The sequence below is a fragment of the Camelus ferus genome, chromosome 16 (assembly GCF_009834535.1).
Source record: "Camelus ferus isolate YT-003-E chromosome 16, BCGSAC_Cfer_1.0, whole genome shotgun sequence".
In the NCBI taxonomy this organism is placed as follows: Eukaryota; Metazoa; Chordata; class Mammalia; order Artiodactyla; family Camelidae; genus Camelus; species Camelus ferus.
This window is the reverse complement of record NC_045711.1, coordinates 13,849,638-13,868,894: the sequence shown is the minus strand read 5'-3', so window position 1 is coordinate 13,868,894 and position 19,257 is coordinate 13,849,638. Positions and strand designations below refer to the sequence as shown.

The 19,257-nt window shown below is 48.7% G+C and overlaps 1 protein-coding gene and 1 long non-coding RNA gene across 4 annotated transcripts in view; one reads left to right on the top strand and one right to left on the bottom strand.

Moving 5' to 3' along the window:
• LOC116669321 overlaps positions 1-13,304 on the bottom strand; it is a 58,757-nt gene extending 45,453 nt beyond the window's left edge. For both annotated transcript variants that reach the window (XR_004326686.1, XR_004326688.1), the window contains exon 1: positions 12,665-13,304. This is a non-coding gene — a long non-coding RNA (uncharacterized LOC116669321). The remainder of the gene's footprint in view (positions 1-12,664) is intronic.
• Positions 13,305-13,398: 94 nt separating this feature from the next.
• The window catches only part of GAS7 (growth arrest specific 7), a 187,819-nt gene continuing 181,960 nt past the window's right edge, over positions 13,399-19,257 (top strand). Inside the window, exon 1 of one of the 2 annotated variants that reach the window (XM_032498797.1) lies at positions 13,399-13,779. In XM_032498797.1, coding sequence (XP_032354688.1) covers positions 13,646-13,779 — 134 coding nt within the window. In that variant the 5' untranslated portion in view covers positions 13,399-13,645. The remainder of the gene's footprint in view (positions 13,780-19,257) is intronic. The other variant, XM_032498796.1, reaches the window with a different exon arrangement.

The following is a 19,257-nucleotide window of genomic DNA, read 5'->3' as shown; positions in this document are numbered from 1 at the left end:
ATATACTACTGAGAAAAGTAATTTGAAAACAAAATTCTACTTTTTACTTCTAAAAGGTCTGCAGCTTAGATCATAAGCCTATCATCTGAGGCTCCATCAGCCAAGCCTGGGGGAAACTCTGATCTCGCCTAAGTGAGCCATCATATGTTTCCTCCTGTACCTCTGTGTCTCAGCACTGACCTGGTCCATTTTCTGACCATTAGCATCAGCCCAAGGCTCCAGGAGGAACCCTCTCCATCCAGATTCAGTCAAGTACTGACTCAGAGTTATGGAAGACCACTGGGATTTTTACCTCCCTAGCATCCACAGCTTCCCCTGGGGGAAACGTCTTGAAATTGCAGGGTGGGGCTAAGCCAGCCCCCATAGTTTTGAGGGGTGACCATATATTGCAGATTAAGCCAATCAGCATATCCCGTCCCCTTGGCCACAGAGAATGTTCAAGGAAGGGGTCAAAGAGAGTCAGGATCAGAACTTTTAATTCAAATGCTGGAAGAAAGAATCTCCATACCTGGGCTGAATCTGAGCATTAGTAAGACTGAAGATGCTGGCTGCCATGATAATGAGAGAGCTTTAAGGAGTAAAGTTGACAGAGTCACATCAAATCAGAAGAAAGCAGAGTTAAGATATAGAGAGATTAGGACATTGTTTGAGACCCTGGATCCAGCCATGCCTGAAGCTTCATATCCCTGCATCCTTCATTTATAGGAACCAATACATTACATTCTTTTGTGGGGGGGTGGGGGTGGATTTTCTATTATTTACATTTAAAAGTATCTTGATAAATTGAGGCTGAGGCACAAGCTATACCTTTGTAGGAAGAATGCATATGCCTCTTCTAGAGAGGCACATTACAAAAAGGTATACCTGCCTGCTTTGGCTGGGGCATGGCCAGACTTTCAGAGTTCAACCTGGATTGCAATCCGCGCTTGCCCCATATGCTGGGTTTCCTTGTGCAGAGATTAACCTGTGCAACTATACTTGACAGTCCCATGACTCAGAAGGATTTCCTCCTTGTGGTAGCCAGCCTCCAAGATGACCTCCAGGGAGCCTCACCTCCTGGTGTTCACACCCTCACATAATCCCTCCGAGCCCCACAGAGGGCTGGCTGTGTAACCAATAAGCTATTGTAGAGGGAAGGTGAGTAGCTTCTGAAGCTAGGTCGTAAACATGGCAGCAGCTCTGTCTTACTGGCTCTTGGATCGCTCTCTCTGGGGGAAGCTGGCTACCAGGTCATGAGGATACTCAAGCAGCCCAAAGGAGAGGCTCCTTGCGTTAAGAGCTGAGGCCTCCTACCAATAGCCACCACCAGCTCATCAACCACATGAATGAGTCATCTTGGAAGCAGGTCCTCCAGCCTCAGTCAAGCCTTCAGATGATGCAGCCCCTGCTGACACCATGACTGCAACCTCTTAAGAGACCCCAAGCCAGAAGCACCCGGCTCAGCTGCTCCTGAATTCCTGATCCACAGAAACCATGAGCTAATAGATATTTATTGTTGTGTTAAGCCACTATATTTTGCAGGAATTGTTCCATAACAGTGGGTAACTAGTTTTCTCTTCCCTGATCTATCTCTCCTTCCTGGCGAAATTCCCTGATTCCTTTACTAGGCTACCCACTCCTGCCCCACACAGCCCTTCAACCTCATCCTCTTCCTCCAGTTGTGGTTTTCTCTCTAAGGATCACCCTTCAGTGCAGCCCCCACGCTCTCTCCCCTCTCTCTCCATTCCAGCCTTCCTCCTCCAGCTGAAGAAATGGCTCTTTTTCATTCCTATGTCCCCACTCATTTTCCTCTTGACAAATGCCATGACAACAATTACGGTTGACAATCCTTGCTATAGGAAAGTAGATTTCTTCATATATCCTAGTAGACAGGGAAATTTGTTTTTTATTGTTTTGGGGTTTTTTGGGTTTTGTTTTTTGGTTTTTTGGTGGCTGTCCTCTCCTTTGCCCCATCTTCCCAAACTACAGAGGGGGAAAAATCTCCCACATCCCCTTCGTGGGAAGTCAGGGCAGTCTGAAAAGCCCTGTGAATTCTGATTTTTCACAGGGCTTTTGCAGTGGCAGAAGGGGGCTGGGGAGCAGTGTGCCACAATTGTCATGGCAACACGCTCCCTGGTGGGTCCTGGGCTGCACTCCCAGGCAGGGGAAGCAGCTCCCAAGTGTGTCTCTCGCTATGGGCATCAGAAGGCGAGCTGCCCTGGAAACAGGAGGGGCTGAGGCAGCAAGGCTTAGCAAGTATCCAGTCTCAACAGCCAGACTGCCAGGTAGGCAAAGCCAGTGAGTCTGGTACTAGGGGAACAGGTAAGCTTGACCCAGGGCCTAATCAGAGCCCCACATGGGCAGGTCTCTACCCTCCCTGCATGATTTTTATTCCCTGATGATGTGGTCAGTTTGGGGCTGCAGGTGACTCCTGGCTCTGGGAATAAAAGTCAGCAAAGTCCATTACCCACTGTGTCAGTGGTTCCCAAACTTGGCTATTCATTGACACCCCTGGAGATCTTTACAATATCTTGATGCCTGCTTCCCCCTCCTGGATATTGATTTACTGAGTATGGAGTACAGGGTTGCCATCAGGATATTTTAAGTCTCCAGGTGATTCTGATATACAGCAAGAGGTGGGAACCTTGCACTCAGCCAAGGGTCTCAGCCAGGTCTGTGCGTGAGAACCACCAAGGAACTTAAGCATGCACACCACCTAGACCTCCCCAACCAAAGTCTCCTCAGTGGGTCCCAGGTATCTGAATTTGTCACAAGCTCCCAGTGATTCCAGTGAACTGCTGGTGTTTTATATCATGAATCCAGCATAACATAAGGTAAAGCTTTGTAGAGTGGATGGTCAACAAGGAATGTGGGAGAATTGGGACTGGACTGGGGGCTTCCATGGGCCTCATTTTCCTCCTAGGGGTAGGTCTGGATGGGAGATGTTGCACCGAAATTGTGAAGTTAAAATTGTTATTTGGAAGTCCCAAAAGGAGCTGGCACTGCTGTTTTTGTATGACTCAATTTAATACCAACTCACTAGGATACTATTTCAAGAGGCAGGGAGGGTGGGGGCACATGGGGAGGGTCAGAGTTCAAGGTTCCAGGTAGCCCCACAGGCTTACCTGCACGTGATATATGTGCAATTATAGGACCCTGCTGGAGTTATCTTCCCAAAGTTAATTCTTGATCCCATCCCGTGACCAGCATAGACCTGGACTCCGCATCTCAGTAACCTTCTGCTCAGAGCTTCAGGGCCTGATGCCCTGCTCAGGAGGCTAACAGGTTCAGCCCCTATAAGGCAAGTGTTGCTGGAAGATGGAGCTCACCATGGGAAAAAGTGTCCAGATCCCCTGCCTAACCTGGTGAAGGGCCACCGGTACAAGATCTCTGTTCAAGATCTCTATTCCCTTGCTTACTATGAGTATTTCATTTTCTTTTCTTTTCTTTTCTATTTTTTTGGTGGGGGGAGGTAATTATGTTTGTTTATTTTTAGAGGAGGTACTGGGGATTGAACCCAGGACCTTGTGTATGCTAAGCATGCACTCTACCACTGAGCTATACCCTCCCCCCTCATTTTCTTAATACTCTTTTTTTATTAGCTTTAGATTGCAGAAGTCATATGTGCTCATTGAAACTAATGAAAAGATGCCAAGATTTATAAAGAAAGGGTCATCTCCTCCTACCCTCCCCTCCATTTCCACTGCCTTTCCCCCCAAATGACCAATGTTTACAGCCACCTCATTTAATTTTTGTTAGGAAGTGAGTTGGTTCCACATCAATGAATTTGTCCATAAATCAACTGTCCTTTTTTGTGAACCCTGCTACACTGTTGGTGGGAATATAAATTGGTGCAGTCACTATGGAAAACAGTATGGAGGTTCCTTAAAAGACTAAAGATAGTTACCATATGATCCAGCAATCCCACTCCTGTGCATATATGCAGAAAAGATGAAAACTCTAATACGAAAAGGTACATGTACCCCAATGTTCATAAGCAGCACTATTTACAAAAGCCAAGACATGGGTGCAACCTAAATGCCCATTAATTGATGAATGGATAAAGATGTTTTATATATACTATATATATATAGAGAGAGAGAGAGAACACACACATATACAAAGGAATACTACTCAGCTGTAAAAAAGAATGAAATAATGTCATTTGCAGCAATATGGATGGACCTAGAGATTATCATACTAAGTGAAATGAGTCACACAGAGAAAAACAACTACCATATGATATCACTTATACTTGGAATCTAAAAAAAATGACACAGATAAACTTATTTATAAAACAAAAACAGACTCACAGACATAGAAAACAAACTTATGATTATTAAAGGGGAAATCGGGGGAGGGATAAATTAGGAGTTTGGGATTAACAGATACATACCACTATATATAAAAGAGAGAAATAACAAGGATTATACTGTACAGCACAGGGAACTATATTCTATATAAAATCTATAATAGAAAATAATCTGAAAAGGAAAAAAATATATAGCTGAATCACTTTGCTGTACACCTGAAACTAACACAATATTGTCAATCAACTAAACTTCTGTCCCTTTTACTTGCAAACACTTGAAATAACTTGAGGTAGTTTAAGCACTGTGGATGAAGGTGGTCATGGTTGGATGAGTCCCCCTGCAAAATTCATATGTTGAAACCTAACCCCCAGTGTGATGGTATTAGGAGGTGGGGTGTTTGGGAGCTGAGCAGGTCATGAGGATGGAGCCCTCATGAATGGGATTAGTGCCTTTGTAAAAGAGACCCCACAGAGCTGCCTTGCCCCTTCTGCCCTGTGAGGACACCGTGAGAAGGGGGCCGTCTACGAACAAAGAAGTGGATCCTCACCAGACGCTCAATCTGCTGACACCCTGATCTTGGACTTTAGCTTCCAGAACTGTGAGAATTAAATTTCTGTTTAGAAACTACCCAGCCTCTGGTATTCTGTTATAGCAGCCAAAATGGACTAAGACAAAGATCATTTTAAAAAGGGGTACACAGTGCCTTGACTTTTAAAATGGAAGGGCTCAGGGTCATTGCCACTCTTACAAAACTTCGTATCTGAGAAAGCTCTCTAGTTCATGAGCCACCCTTCAATGCATTGCCTACTTTGGTTTTCCCAGCGGTGAGATCAGTAGGGCAGAGACCTTTGTTCCTGTTGCACAGATGAGGAGACTGAGGCTCCAGCCACATCACCTGCTTTTCAAGCTTCGTTCAGGATCTGCTGACTCAGCTCTGCCTTGTCTGTCTGTGCTGCTCAGCATGCTCATGAATGTCCATTACCGACACCTTAATGAGATCTTGAGTGAGAAATGGCTCTGGGCTAACATACTTTTCATTTTCTTGAGTCTTTTTTAGTAATTCTCCCAGATCCTTCTCCCCATCAGTGTCAACTGTCAGCTGGCGCTTCCTCCTGCTGTCAAGACACCTTGTTCCATATAGTATGGACCAAAAAACTAGCTAAGAAAAATTAGTTTGTTAGAATTGTTTGAAAACTGAGCAGGTAGGCTCTCACTGAGATCCTGAAGGACTTTCCTAACAGGTAGGTACATGGAAGAGGCTTGGGTACATAGACTTTCTTTTTTTTATTATGGGAAATTTCAAACCTATAAAAAAGGAGAGAGAACAGACTAATGACCCCCCTCTGGTTGAAGGATCCCACCTTCAACAATTAACTACATGGTACACATTTCTTGCCTTGTTTGTCCAAAATTCCCTTTTGCTCAGTTCTTGTTGAATTCTGGATTCCTGAAGGACCTGGATATTCCCGTACTGTTAGCATCAACTTTGGATACCCATAGAGGACCCTATCATGCAGTTTCATTTCTTAGTGGTAACTCAAGATGCACAAAACAACAAGGCTCTACTGTATAGCACAAGGAATTATATTCACTAGTCTTGCAGTAACCTATAATGAAAAAGAATATTAAAAGAAATATATGTATGTATACGGATGACTGAAACATTATGCTGTCCACCAGAAATTGACACAACATTGTAAACTAACTATACTTCATTTAAAAAAAAAAAAAGATGCTGGCCCGGGCAGCTTTGAAGGGCAATTTGCTACAAGGTTCTCACAAAGCCCATCTTCCCCCATCTTCAGGCTGCGTCCAGGGTCCACATGCTCCTCAGGCTCTGGCCTCTAGGTGACCACCGGAGAGCATTTGCCTGACCGGGAGATCCTGCTGGGGAAGTCAGGAGGAATGTAAACCTGTCTTCTATTTCCTCATCAAGGTTGTCCTGGAAGGCTCTGGAAGGAATTTTTATTAGTCTATAGAGTAAATTAGCATGAATTCCATCTGCTTATGACATCAGGACAATCATCATTAATAAATGATGATTAATAAAGCCACCCTCTGGCTTCTCAGATCCTAGATTTGGGTAAAGTCTCTTCCAGTCTGAACCCAGACCAGTGCCTGCTCGCTAGAGCTGGACTCTCGACTGAGAACACTCCCCAGACGGCCTCCTGTGAGCGGATCCTTCCTGTGGTCTCCTGAAACAGGTATCACCACCCCTCTTCTGCAGACGAGGAAATGGAGGTTCCCAGAGGTGAAGCCACTTGTCCCGGGTGTGTAATTAGTAAGCAAAAAAGTTGGGACTCCGATGAGCCTAATAATTTGAGTCATCATTAATAAATGGAGAGCTAATTATAGTCATTGAAGAGCCTGTTCCTTTTCTGTCGTGATTAATTCTGAATTTATTTTTAGTCTTCTAAAGAATGGAGACTTGTGGTGAGGTTTTGTTCAGAAGCTAGAAACGTGCTATTTCCAGCAGTCTTCCAGGGTCAAGCCAACAAGCAGCAAGGTCATCCTTGTGCCTTTATTCAAAGCTCAAGATTCCCCGGGGATTTGTGTCCACCTAAGCTGCTTTGGACAATGATATTCCCATCTTGATAAGTGAGGCAGCACCTCCATAGGTAAACTCCAGTCTCAGCCACACTGTTGGGGAAAGGGGTTAGGGTCTGGCTTGTCTTTGGGGGTAAGAGAAGCAGGCTAGGATGTTAATCAGAAGCCCATCCTCTGTGTGTGTGTGTGTGTGTGTGTGTGTGTGTGTGTGTGTGTATTTTTCCATGCTTTCCATATGCTAATAGCCGCCATCAAGTTGCAGGTGGATCTTCTCCCTGGGGACACTCCGTCTCTTTAATGTAGCTTTGCCTATCTCTGCTGGACTCCTTGAGGGGTATTTTGTTGTTATTTACTCCTGGGGGGGATCTCATTTCCATACTTTCTGCTGCAGCCACCCTGGGACGAGTGCGAAGGGGGTGGACACTCCTTTGCTCCTCACCCACCAAGGCCGGTGGAAAGACAGACTTCAATTTCTAAATGTTATTTTTGGCCCCACAACTGACAATTTCTCTGAGGTCTTTTCTACTCTTCAAGCTTCTTTTAGTGAATGTCACTGAGGAAGTGGGGTCTGGTCCTCCTTGGTTTCAGAGCCTAGTCGGGTTGGGGGTAGGGGAGGTGGGGGGAAAGATGGGCTGTATTTTCTCTTCCTCCTCCCTCCCTGCTCTCGCACCCCCTTTCTCTTATTCTATAGTCTCTGTCTCCTCTCTTCCCCACAATGCCTCCCCTCCTCATTTATCCCTTATGTCTCTGCCTCCCACCTTCTGCCTCTGGCTCTGATTCCACGCCTCTCAGCATCTGTTTAAGTGGTGGTGTGCCTGCCCAAATAGGATACACATGCAAACCTTCCCTTCTTATAAATGACAATGTTCTCTGATGGTACAAGGAATACCTGGAAATGAGTCTGGCAACCTTGGTGTTAAGGATGGTGTTTCTCAAAGTACAGCGTAAGGACTCCAGTAGAAAAATCTGGAGTTTTATTGAAAACACAGATTCCTGGGCCCATTGTAGACCCACTAAATCAGAATCTCCAGGAATAGGCATCATTTTTAGCATGCTCTTCGGTGGTTCTTAGATACACTTAAGTTTCAGACTCTTTGGCTACACTTCTGACTCACACTCCAGATGGGAGAACTGGGGAGGGGATGGATGAAGCTCTGAATGTTTTTTCTCTTCCTCGTGGTCCCAACGCCAGTTTTTTTTTTTTTTTTCCCCAGACTCCAAGAGAAGAACTGGACTCATTTATTTTTTCCAAAGTCATGGTTTCAAAAGGCTTATTTTCAGTACCCTAACTTTCTTTTCCTTCCCACTGTCTTCTTGAAGCTGAATCTTGAGATTCCCAAGAAATGCACAGAACACCCACTACAACGCAGGAAGACAACTTTAGAACCTCTTATTGTGTATAATGTATGTTTTAATATAACTGTTTTAAAATTTTAATCTTGTGTATTATACTCATTAGTTTAGTGGTTCATGTATTTAATTTATAAAAAATAGAAATACATCTATTTGGGAGTTTTACTGATAGAGGTCCACAGTCGATAAAGTCGTAAGAATATCACTCTAGAATCAAGATACTACCTATTCTTTGGGGTCAGGCACTATATTATTCTCTTTAACAAACTGCCTTGAAGCATAGCACGTCCATACAGAAAAGTGCATGAGGTAAATGTACCGTCTGGAGAATCACCCTGTGTAACTAGCATCCAGATCAAAAACTGGATATTATCAGCATCCCAGGTCCACCCCCCAACCCCATGCCCTCACTACTCCTTCCTCAAATAGTGACTCTCTTGACTTTGAGGAATTTCACAGAAACAGAACCACGCTATATGTACCCTTTAGTGTTTGGCTTCTTTCGTTCAACATTACATCTGTGGGATTCACTTACATGGAGCAATAGTTTGTTCATTCTCAAAGTGTAAAGTTTTCCATTGTGTAAATCTGTCATCCTTTATCCACTCTGCTGTGGTGAACACTGGGCTGTAATCGGTTTGGGGCTATTATGAACAGGGCTGCTGTATGCACTGTGTATGTCTTTTGGTGAACGTATGAACACATCTCAGGTGGCTCTGTACCTAGGAGGGGAATGGATGATTCAGAAAAGATGCTCCATACAGCTTTGCCAAGCACCACGATCACAAGGGGCTCCTCTCAGCGAGCACGCCAGGAGCCCCATGGCCTCACAATGCCTGCTATTTTCTAGTTTGTTTTTATATTTACCTGGTGAGTGTATATTGTTACCACCTTATGATTTTGATTTGCTTTTCTTGACTGATTAACGAGGTGGAGCACCTTCTAATGTGATTGGCCATTTGGATATTTTCTTTTATGCGATGCCTGTTCAAGTCTTCTGCCCTTTTTTCTATGGTGCCATCCGTCTTTTTCTTACAGATCCATAGGAATTCTTTATACATGCTCCATACTTTTATAGCATGTGCTTAATAGCTTGTTGCTGAATGAACCCATATGCATGGATTTGGGAAAGCACCCTTGTTGAATAAATGAGGCCTTTATATGTTTTTGTTTATTTTTTGGTTCATGCTCGCAGCTTCTTTGAAGTATAATGTACATACCCCCAAATTTACTTGTTTTAAGTGTACAATTCAGTGATTTTCAGAGCTGGGCAACCATACTGCAGTCCAATTTTAGAACACTGTTATCACCCCCAGAAGAAACTTCCTGCCCCTTTGCATACTTTCTATTCCCACTTCTAGCCCCAGGCAACTGCTTATCTGCTAACTGTTTCTATAGATTTGCCCTTTCTGGACATTTTCTATAAATGCAATCATACAATATGTAGCCTTTTGTGTCGTATGATGTCTTTGAGATTCATCCGTGGTGTAGATCAGTGCTCTATTCCTTTTTTGTGGCAGAGGGAATAGCCCATTGTCTGGGTAGACCACACCTTCTCTATCAGCTGATGGGCACTGGGATCATTTCCGCTTTTTGGCTCTTAGTAATACTGCTGCTATGGATGGTCACTGCAAGCTTTTGTGTGGCCATTTGTTTTCATTTCTCTTGGGTAGATACCTAGGAGTATTGCTGGGTCAAATGGCAAATTTATGTTTAACTTTTTAAGAAACTGAAACCCTTAAATTTCTCTGCCATCCATAGGCTGCTGATGGAAAGGCACATGAGGCTGTTTTGAGTAGAAAAGAATGATCTGCCAGCACATAGCTATCAAACGTGCAGTGTTGAGAAAAAGCTAAGAAAGAGGGACTAAAGCCTGCTCTTACGAGTTTACAGCCTAATCCAGATGTTCTAACACATGTGTTTATGGAGTAACTCAGCAATTTGGGAAATCTGAATATGAACAAAGGCAAACAATCTGTGCAAAACGAATCTGGGAAGCAGTGAATGCCTACTTTTTGCCAGACTCAATGTTAGGCTTTAAGAGGGATAGATGGAAATTTAAAGCAAACATGTTTTCCCTCCCCCAAGTCCTCCACCCAGTTACTAAGCAACTAATCAGTAAAACAAGAGTTATCAAAGAAGTTAACAATTTAAAGATTCAAATACAAGTTCAAGATAATAATAGAAAATGGGGGGTTGGGGCAGGGGAGGAAGGCAAGGAGGAAAACAGATAAGGGAGGAACTCATCCTTCCTTCAAGATCTGGTGCGAAAATAGAAACCCAGAGTGTGTTCCTTTAAAATTTTTGACATTCCAAAGATGTAAGGGTTTCCCCTCCTATTATTGTCCTGGAAATCTAAGTTCAAAAAGAAGTGTTGGATAGTAAATAACCAGGACCATTGGACTAAATCAATAGATAAAAATGACCACTAATATTTGAGTACTTAATGTGCCAGATATTGCTCCAAACAGTTAAGATTTTTACTCATTTAATCCTCTTAATAACTTATGATAGAAATACTACTATCATCTTCTAATGATGAGGAAAATGAGGCTCAGAGAGGTTAAGTAAGTTGCGCAAGGGCCCACAGCTAGAAGATGGCAGAACTGAGGTTTGGATACAGGGAGACCAGAGCCTACACATTTTTTTTTTTTTTAACAGAGGGACTGGGGATTGAACCTAAGACCTTGTGCATGCTAAACATGCGCTCTACCACTGAGTTATGCCCTCCCCCCAAGGGCTTACATATTGAACCACCTCAAGTCCCATAGTCCAGCTGATGGACTCAGCCTCCAGTCACAGGTGGGGAAATAGACCCAGAGGTGTCTGGATTTGTCTGAGGTCACTTGATTGATAAGAGATCAGGGACAGGAGTTCCACTGATGCTGGTGCAGTCTTACTTCTATCAAGACTGATGACAGCCTTTTCTTAAAATGCTATTTGTGGGATGAGCCACAAGGATACACAGGTTTCTGACTCTGGCAGCATGGACTAGAAGAAGCAGTGCTCGATGTACAACAAGCCAGACCTGACCTCTGCTGTTGACTGGCCATATATATTATGGTGGGCAAGTCATACCCTCTGAGCCCAGTTTTTCTGCTTGTAAACGGGGGGCAATAACCACACCAGCTCATAGGATTACAAGAATGAAATGAAAGAATTGAAGAGGTTGACAGCCTTGCTCACTTTTGGTGCTGTAGAACTGTTTGGGGAGGGTCATTTGGAACTGAAGTGTGTGGGATGCTGTGTAGGCTGAGATGTCTCAAGTCCTAAACTGAATCTCAGTTTGCTGATGGGCACCCTGGAGGATTTTGGGTTGCAGGAAGGCTCTGGACCAGCTGTCCTAACTTGAACTGGGCCATATCATCAGATACGAAACCTGAGATTAACCTGTTGACAGTCACACATGGCCGAGATACAGGGCATTCCAGTCCCTTTAACACTTGATTGAGGGGAGGGTATAGCTCAGTGGTCAAGTGCTTGCTTAGCATGCACAGGGTCCTGGGTTCAATCCCCAATACCTCCACTTAAATAAACAAACGAACCTAATTACCTCCCCCCAAAAACAAAAATAAAATTATTTTTTAGAAGACTTGATTAGGTCAGTTACTTTTTCGTGACTGTTTTCTATATCAAATTTCACAGCTCTGCTTTAAGGGACTCTCAGTGGTGACGGTGGTCAAGAGTTGGTTTCCCTTTGATTGTAGAGAAGGAAGGGTTTGTGAGTTTGCAATTGATGGAGTATTATAAACAACCTGCCTTTGTCAACTTGCCTATTGCCAGAGGCCAGGCTGAGGCTGCCTAGGAGAGATGACTTAAATGCAGAATGTGGCTCAACAGGGATTCTCAAAGCTAGGGTGGGCCTGGGGATAAGCATTTAAAAAGTTACTCAGGTGATTCTAATGAGAACCACCGATTCAAAGCATGGAAAGATGTGAGAGGTCTTAAGGCTCTGGCAGCCCAGCCAGATTGGTTTGGTAAAGTGTATCCAGGAAAGCACAGTGAGAGATGAGGCTGGGGGAGGGCCTGAAATGCACAGGCTGAGAAGTCAGTACTCAATGTAAAGGGCAATAGGGAGCCATGGAAGGTTACTGAGGAGGATGTAAGGATAGGCAATTAGAAGTATACAGAGAAATTAAAGAGTCCAGCTATTTACAATTTAGGAAGTGGAATTTAAGTTTTCCTATAGAGTAGGCTAACAAAGAAAGCTGTCTTTTACTTCTATATCCTCAGTTTAAGGTCAGCTTCCTTCAGCACCTAGGTCCACTGCTCCCTGCATAGCAGGAGCTTGTCCAAATGAATTTTGCAGTTATCTGGCACATTGTGTGGAAGGTGGCAGCCTCCCACTAATGTTTGTTGACTGAGTAAATGAATGTAGACTCCTCAGCCTGGCCCATCTCTATTTCAAGAGGTCTGGCACCCAGGGCCAGCCTCCCCTTCGCATGCAATATCATGAGGGCTGTTTCTCTCACCTTCCCGCTCTTCTCCTTTGATGCCCATCGACCTGCTTCCAATTCTACCAACTCGGGTTCCGACTCCGTCGCCTCCCCGCTCTGTCCCTCCGGTGTAACACGCTGCCACCCGGCTTCCCGGCTGAGGCGCCTGGCTTCAAACCTGTCTTTCACCCATTGTCCAGTTTCCGGTGAGTCAAGTATAACCCCAGGTTCAACTCCTATAGTGACGGCCACAAACACATTCCCTCACAGGCACCTCAGAGGAGGCGCCCGCCCGCCACGGGCCACCAGGCCAACAAAACAGGCAGAGACGGGCGTTTCTATTCCCGCGGCTCTCGGTGGCGGTGGGGTTGTGAGCCGGGAGACCCCTCCCCAGTGACCAGCCCCCTTTGCGACGGAGCGCCCGGCCCTCAGCGGGCGTGGCCGCCCTGGTCCAGCCCCCGCCCCGCCCCCTCGCGCCGAGCGAGCCCCCACCCGGCCGCCAGCCCCCTCTCCACGTCCGCCGCCACTCCCTCGCCGCGGAGCCGGGCTGAGGGGGATGCTCCGGGTCCCACCTCCGCGGGGAGCTGCGCATTTCCGCGCGCCAGAGCCGCCCGGGCTCCGGCTGGGCCCTCGCGGCAGGCTGCCCGCGTTCCGCGTCCCCGGGAAGTTGTCTCCGGAGCCCGCGGTGCCTCGGGTCTCCTCCCCCTGAGCCCCGCCCCAAGCTGGGAGCCGTGAGCCGCCTGGCCCGGGGGCGTCGCCGCTCGCTCTCCGAAGCCCGCGAGTCTTCGCTTCTCTGCGCGGGGTGTGCGTCCCCCGCCCGGCCGGGGACCCCGTGCACCCCCGAGACGGCGCGCGCCCAGAGCGCGGGAGCCCGGAGCGCCGGGCGCCTGGGATCCGGCGGAGCCGCTGCCCAGCCCGCTGGGCTCGGCAGGGATGCAGGCTGCGCTGTGAACCCGGGCGCCAAGGCCATGTCCGGCGCCCGCTGCCGGACCCTGTACCCCTTCTCTGGGGAGCGGCATGGCCAGGGGCTGCGCTTCGCCGCGGGCGAGCTCATCACGCTGCTGCAGGTCCCGGACGGCGGCTGGTGGGAAGGCGAGAAGGAGGACGGGCTCCGCGGCTGGTTCCCAGCGAGCTACGTGCAGTTGCTGGAGGTAAGAAGCGAGGGCCGGGGCTGAGAGGCCGGGGCATCCGTCCTCGGCGTGCATGCAGACCTGTTGCCCGCGCCGCGGAGACCGGAGCCACCCCTTCCCGAGGGGCACCCGACCCGGGGCCGCGCGCTCCTAGGAGCCGCGAGGGCGGCGGGCGCTCCTCGGGGCGTGGGCAGTGCGGGGCTCGACCCCCGAGCGCCCCCCGTGCCGGGCCTCGCGAGCACATCGTGGCCGCCCCGAGGAAGCGAGAACTTGTTGCCTGTATGAGTTCTGGAGCGAGCGGGCGGGCGCGTTCCGGCGGTGGCCGGAGCCGCCAGAGGGCTGCCGAGCCCGCGGTCTGGGGAAGACGCACGGAGGATCGGGATCGGAAAAGTGGCACCGCCTGGGCCCCGGAGCCCCGAGCCTGCCGACCCGTGTACGGTCGTGCTGCGGCGGGTCGGACTGCCTGACCGCCTCGGGGCCGCCCACTTGCTGGTCAGCTGCGCCTGGCTGGCCACCAGCCCGAGCCCCGTCCGCAGGCTTGATCCAGGCGTGCCGCAGCCCCCGGCCAGCGCCTCCTCCCCGACCCAGCTTCCCCAGGCCAAGGTTCAGAACCTGAAAAGTGGCTTGTCCTGGGGTTCTGTCCTGGCCCCGGGGCTTCACAGGACCTGCTGAGCCAAGCCAGCTGGCTGTTTATTGTCTGGGTGACAGTTGGGAGGCCTCACTGTCCTCCCATTGCAGAGCTCATGGTTACAGACTGAGTGGGATCTGAAGTTTCTAAAGTCCTTTGGTGGGGGGACGCGGGGGGTTACGGGATGTTCCCTTTAGTGAAAGGCTGCGCGACCCCAGGACTGCTGTAGACACTGTGAGCACACAGGAATATTCTGGCAAAACACTGTCCAAATCATAGAGATTGAATTCATTAATAATTTAACCTCTGACCTACTTCATGAAGAACAAAGTAGCAAATTTTGACTGAAAATACTCTGTGCAACTCCAAAAAGAAAAAAAGAAAGATAGAGGCGAATTGGTTATGGGTGAGCTTGCCTGAGAAATAGCCCGTGGAAACATTATCAAAAACAGAGCCTGGCCTCCTGCAGGTACGTCTCTTTCAGGTTCGGGGTAACCAGCAAAATCTCCCCTAAATGGATTAGTAGCATTTGAGTAAAGTTGAGGCTAGAAGGAGCTTTCACAGGCTGTCTGCTGAGTATGTTTGGGACCTTCTGGGTTCTGTAATTTGAGAACCTGTGTGCGTGGGAGAGGCTCAGGTGTTCCTCAGCTTTCCTGGTTCCCTTCTTGAGATTCAGGAGTGAAAGAAAGCGAGTGAGTTGCTGCTTCTGAAGACCTGGAGCCTCCTGTTTCCAGCCCAGAAGCCCTGGGAGAGACTATTATAGAGTCCTCCGGTGGCCACAGTTTTCCAGGAAATACTGATGTGGAAATTTGGCTGCTGGAGGTCCGGTGAGGAGCGTCCCTGGCTGGACTGAGCCAGCTGTGTGTTGGGTGGGGGTGAGGCTGCTGGGTTTGTAGGCTGTGTTAGCAAGAGTGAAGTGGCTCAGCTTTCTCTTCCTGGGGAAAGTGAATCAGACCCAGGGGAACCTGCAGAAAGATCATCTGGGACAGTCGTGGGTGTGTCAATCTCAGTTCTGTGGCATACACATACACAGGAAATCTCTGTCGCCTAAGGGGCTCTCAGACGTCTACCCATCTGTGTGAGCAGTACCCCAGAGGAGCCTCCATTTGTTCAGCACCTACTTGGCATGGTACATACATGGTCAGCAATTCACCTGACAGCCCTGGGAAGGGGAGGCACTATCCCCATTTTATAGGCAGACAAACTGAGTATGAGACAGGTGAAGGCAATCACCCAAGGAGTTATGTTGGTATACTTGGTTAGTGGCTCAGCTGACTGAATGTTCCCATGTCTCTTTTAAATCCAATACCCTGGGCCCAAATGTACCAGAAGGCAAGTGAAGGCAGGATCTGGGTCCTTGTGGGAAAGGGCCAGTGCAGCCCCTGAGGTCAGCATGCTGGTGACAGCATCCATGAGGGGAGGCTGGGATGCTGGGGTGACAGTGAGGGCAGTGGCTCCTTCCCACATAGAGCATCTCTTCTGTGAACCCTGAAGTTTGGTTTCACCCAGAGCTGGCTGGTTTTCCCAGCCAAGGCAGGAGTGGGCCTCAGCCCTGGGACTCTTTTCAGGGCAAAACAGATGCAGTTTCAACAGGGCCCTTTGTGTCTGGTAACCTTGTGCATGAGCAGGCTGGACCTCAGGGCTGGGTACAGATGGAGTATATGCAGGTAGAGTCCCTTGGGATGGAGTGAGTCCCCAGAGACAAAGTGGATGAGTGGAAAATGCAGAACTCCCGAGGGGTCACTGGTGGTGGACTGGCCAAAGTAACGAATCCTGAGCCTAAAGGAGCACCAGTCATGTGTTCCTCAAGGCTGGCAGTTGGTGCAGAAGCCAGGAGGCAAGAGAAGGGGCCCAGGGATACGAGAAGTGGAAAAACCCCCGCTACTGGGGTGCCTGGCAACGAGCTTGCTGGGAGCATGGAGTTCAGACGGCCAGGGGAGCTATTGGGGTTACAAGTACAGACAGAATGGACCTCACCAGCCTCCTGCAGGAGGAGGGGGAGGGTGGGTACACAGCTGAGATGGCACCGCCAGCATCGCCCCCGCCCCAGTGTACCATGTGCTCTCTGGTGGAAAGAGTGATTCCAGGAAACCCCATCTTGGCAAAAATGTGCTAAAGATTGAGAGCAGTGTGTGCAAAATGAACGTGCCCCGAGTATTTCCCCCTTGTGCATGTGAAAAAAGGGGAACCAAGTGGCCCTGGTTTACAGGAAGCATGTCGGGGAGCTGGGAGCTGACTGAGAGGGCCAGAAGATCTGCCCTGGTGGCCAGCCAGCCCTGGGGGAGAGGCCAGTTTGGTGGAGGTTCTGGTTCTGGTTACTGGGGAAATCTCTTTGGCCAAGACCCCAAGGAAATGGTGGGACAGGGTGGCCACCAGGGAAGCCTCAGCCAAGCAGTGATGGTGGGCAACTAGTGGCTGCAAGGATCCTGCAGGTGGGCAGCCTTCCAGAGGGTGCTGGGAGGAGGGAGCCAGCTGCTCCCAGAGGAGGGAGGAGGCCTAGCAGATAAGGCCCACAGCTGCCCAGGAGTTATCAAGGCCTTTAGATAGAAGCCACCAGAAGCATCTTTCTTGAGGGTCTGTTCAGCCATGAGGAGGGAGAGAAGCTGAGAGAGACATGGTCAAGAAGGAGCCGAGGTGATGCTCTTACCTCGAATGAGGAGAGGAAATTAGGGATGTGGAAGATGCTGTAAGACGTCTTCGAAAACGGCCAGAGCTCTTGGGAAGTCATGCTGGTGGGTAATAAGATTGGAATGCAGACACAACAGCTTTCCTTGAATGAGGGTGCTGTTCTCAGAATCCATGACCTGGCTGCAAGGTCTGGACCTCAGAGGTACTAACAGAATATGAGACTGCCCACCAAACCAGTTGGCTGCAGAGGGTCACCCTTGGACTTGACCTCCTTCTCTCCACCTTCTGTTCTCCCGTTTTGGGTTCATGTGATTGTGCTGCAAGAGTTTACAAGATGTGGCTGGGGGGAGAGGGATACAGAGCTGGGGATGTGGGCTGGGCTGTAGATAATTAAGGGATAATGTTTTATCCATTGCTATGTTACAAGCCACCCCCAAACTTAACGTCACAAAACAACCACTTACTATCTCCTTCATTTCTGTGGGTCGATGGGGCTCAGCTGGGCAGTTCTTCTGGTCTATCTTGGTTCCTCTCGCGCATTTGCAGTTGGATGGTGGCTGCCGCTAGGGTCCTGGAGGCTCAGCTGGGCTGGAACCTCCAAAATGACATCTTCACTCCCATGTCTGGTGTCTTGGTGCTCTTCCCCGGGGCCTCCCTCTCTGCCTGGCGTCTTATCCTCTGCTGCCTTTCTCTTCAGCAGGGGGCAGTTGGAGTTTTTACATACTGGCTTCCAGGAACACAGAAGTGTGAATTGCCAGGCCTTCTCAAGGCTTAGGCTCAGAACTAGCACATCAGTTCCAGCATGTCCCATTGGTAAAGTGAGTTGCAGGACCAGTCCGGATTCAGTGTGGGAGGGAGATGCAAACAGGTGTGGATGCAGCAAGGCAAGGTTTATTGAGGGCCATTTTGCAAACTGGCTGCCTCAGAAGGGTAGTCTGTCACCATCCTTGGAGGCTTTTTTTTTTTTTTTAAAGACCCCAGGGATTACTTGGAGTGGGGGAGGGTATATAGCTCAGTGGTAGAGTGTGTGCTTAGCATGCACAGGGTCTTGGGTTCAATCCCCTGTGCCTCCATTTAAAAAAAAAAAAAAAGACACCAGGAATTTCTTTATCCCATAGGACAAATGGTGGCAGCTGAATTTGAAACCAGATTTTCCTGTCCCTGAAGCCTGGGGTCTGTCTCCCGGGCCATCAGCGCACCAGCCCAGCTTTTTCAGGTCGGGGCTGTTGGGTGCTGGTTATTAATGGACATGGTGTATCTGAGCTGTCTGACATCTAGCAGGTACTTGCTGGGTGGCGCAAATTGATTTTCATACCGGGCTTGTCTTTCTGTAACGTGGAAATTACCTACAAGGGGTGTGACCTTGTCCCTCATGCTGATTTTTTTCAGGCGGTCGTTAGCTCTGTTCACAAAGTAAAATTAGGGCTGGTGTTTTGTGGAGCATGTAATTGTGACCAAAAAGATTCAAGTGCTTTCTGGAATCATCACTCAGTCATCCTGCCCTTTGATTAGGGGGCTGTGGCCCGAGTTTGTGGCTCCCTCGGTTGGAAACTCTACCTTGGTGCCACCCTCTCTCTGCCTCTGCTCCAGGGGAGCCCCCCCCTTCACTGCCGTGTGCGGGTCTGGTCAGGTGGCCACTTCACAGGACTTCAAAGCGGTAGGCAGGGATTATGGGTTCTCTGGATTCGGGGCATCTTCACAAAAGTTCCCTTAGCAACAAGTCGGCAGGAATCCCTGACATCTGTTAACCACCACGTGAATCCCTGCCGTCCGTGACCAGCTAGAAACATGAATGAGATGCTGACGGGCTTGTATTCTTCTCAGCCTGGAAAAGCCCAGCTTTTATCTCACAGCCTGGTTGACCTCGTCTACGAGCACGGATGCTGGACTCCACCTGGCTAGTGAGAGAAAACATTTGGTAAACCAGGAAAGCTCGGATCTGTGTAAGGTGTTAGGGTCTTTGTCGGGCCCCTCCAGGGGACGTGCTTCTCCCGGCTTGCTCCCTCATTGCTCCCAGGGGCAAGGCAACACGTGACAAGCTCTTTAAAAAAATGTCAGCACTGGTCCCCCCGGTACTTAACTGCAAAATGAGTATATTCTAGTCTCCCTGCAATGGCGAGCATCTGGGTGGTGGTTATCCCCATGGGGAGATGTAGAAATGGTGGCCAGCAGGTCGGACTGGCTTCGGACTGGCTTGTCCTTTGGAGAATTAGAGCCTGGGGTGACATTGTGGAGGATCCATT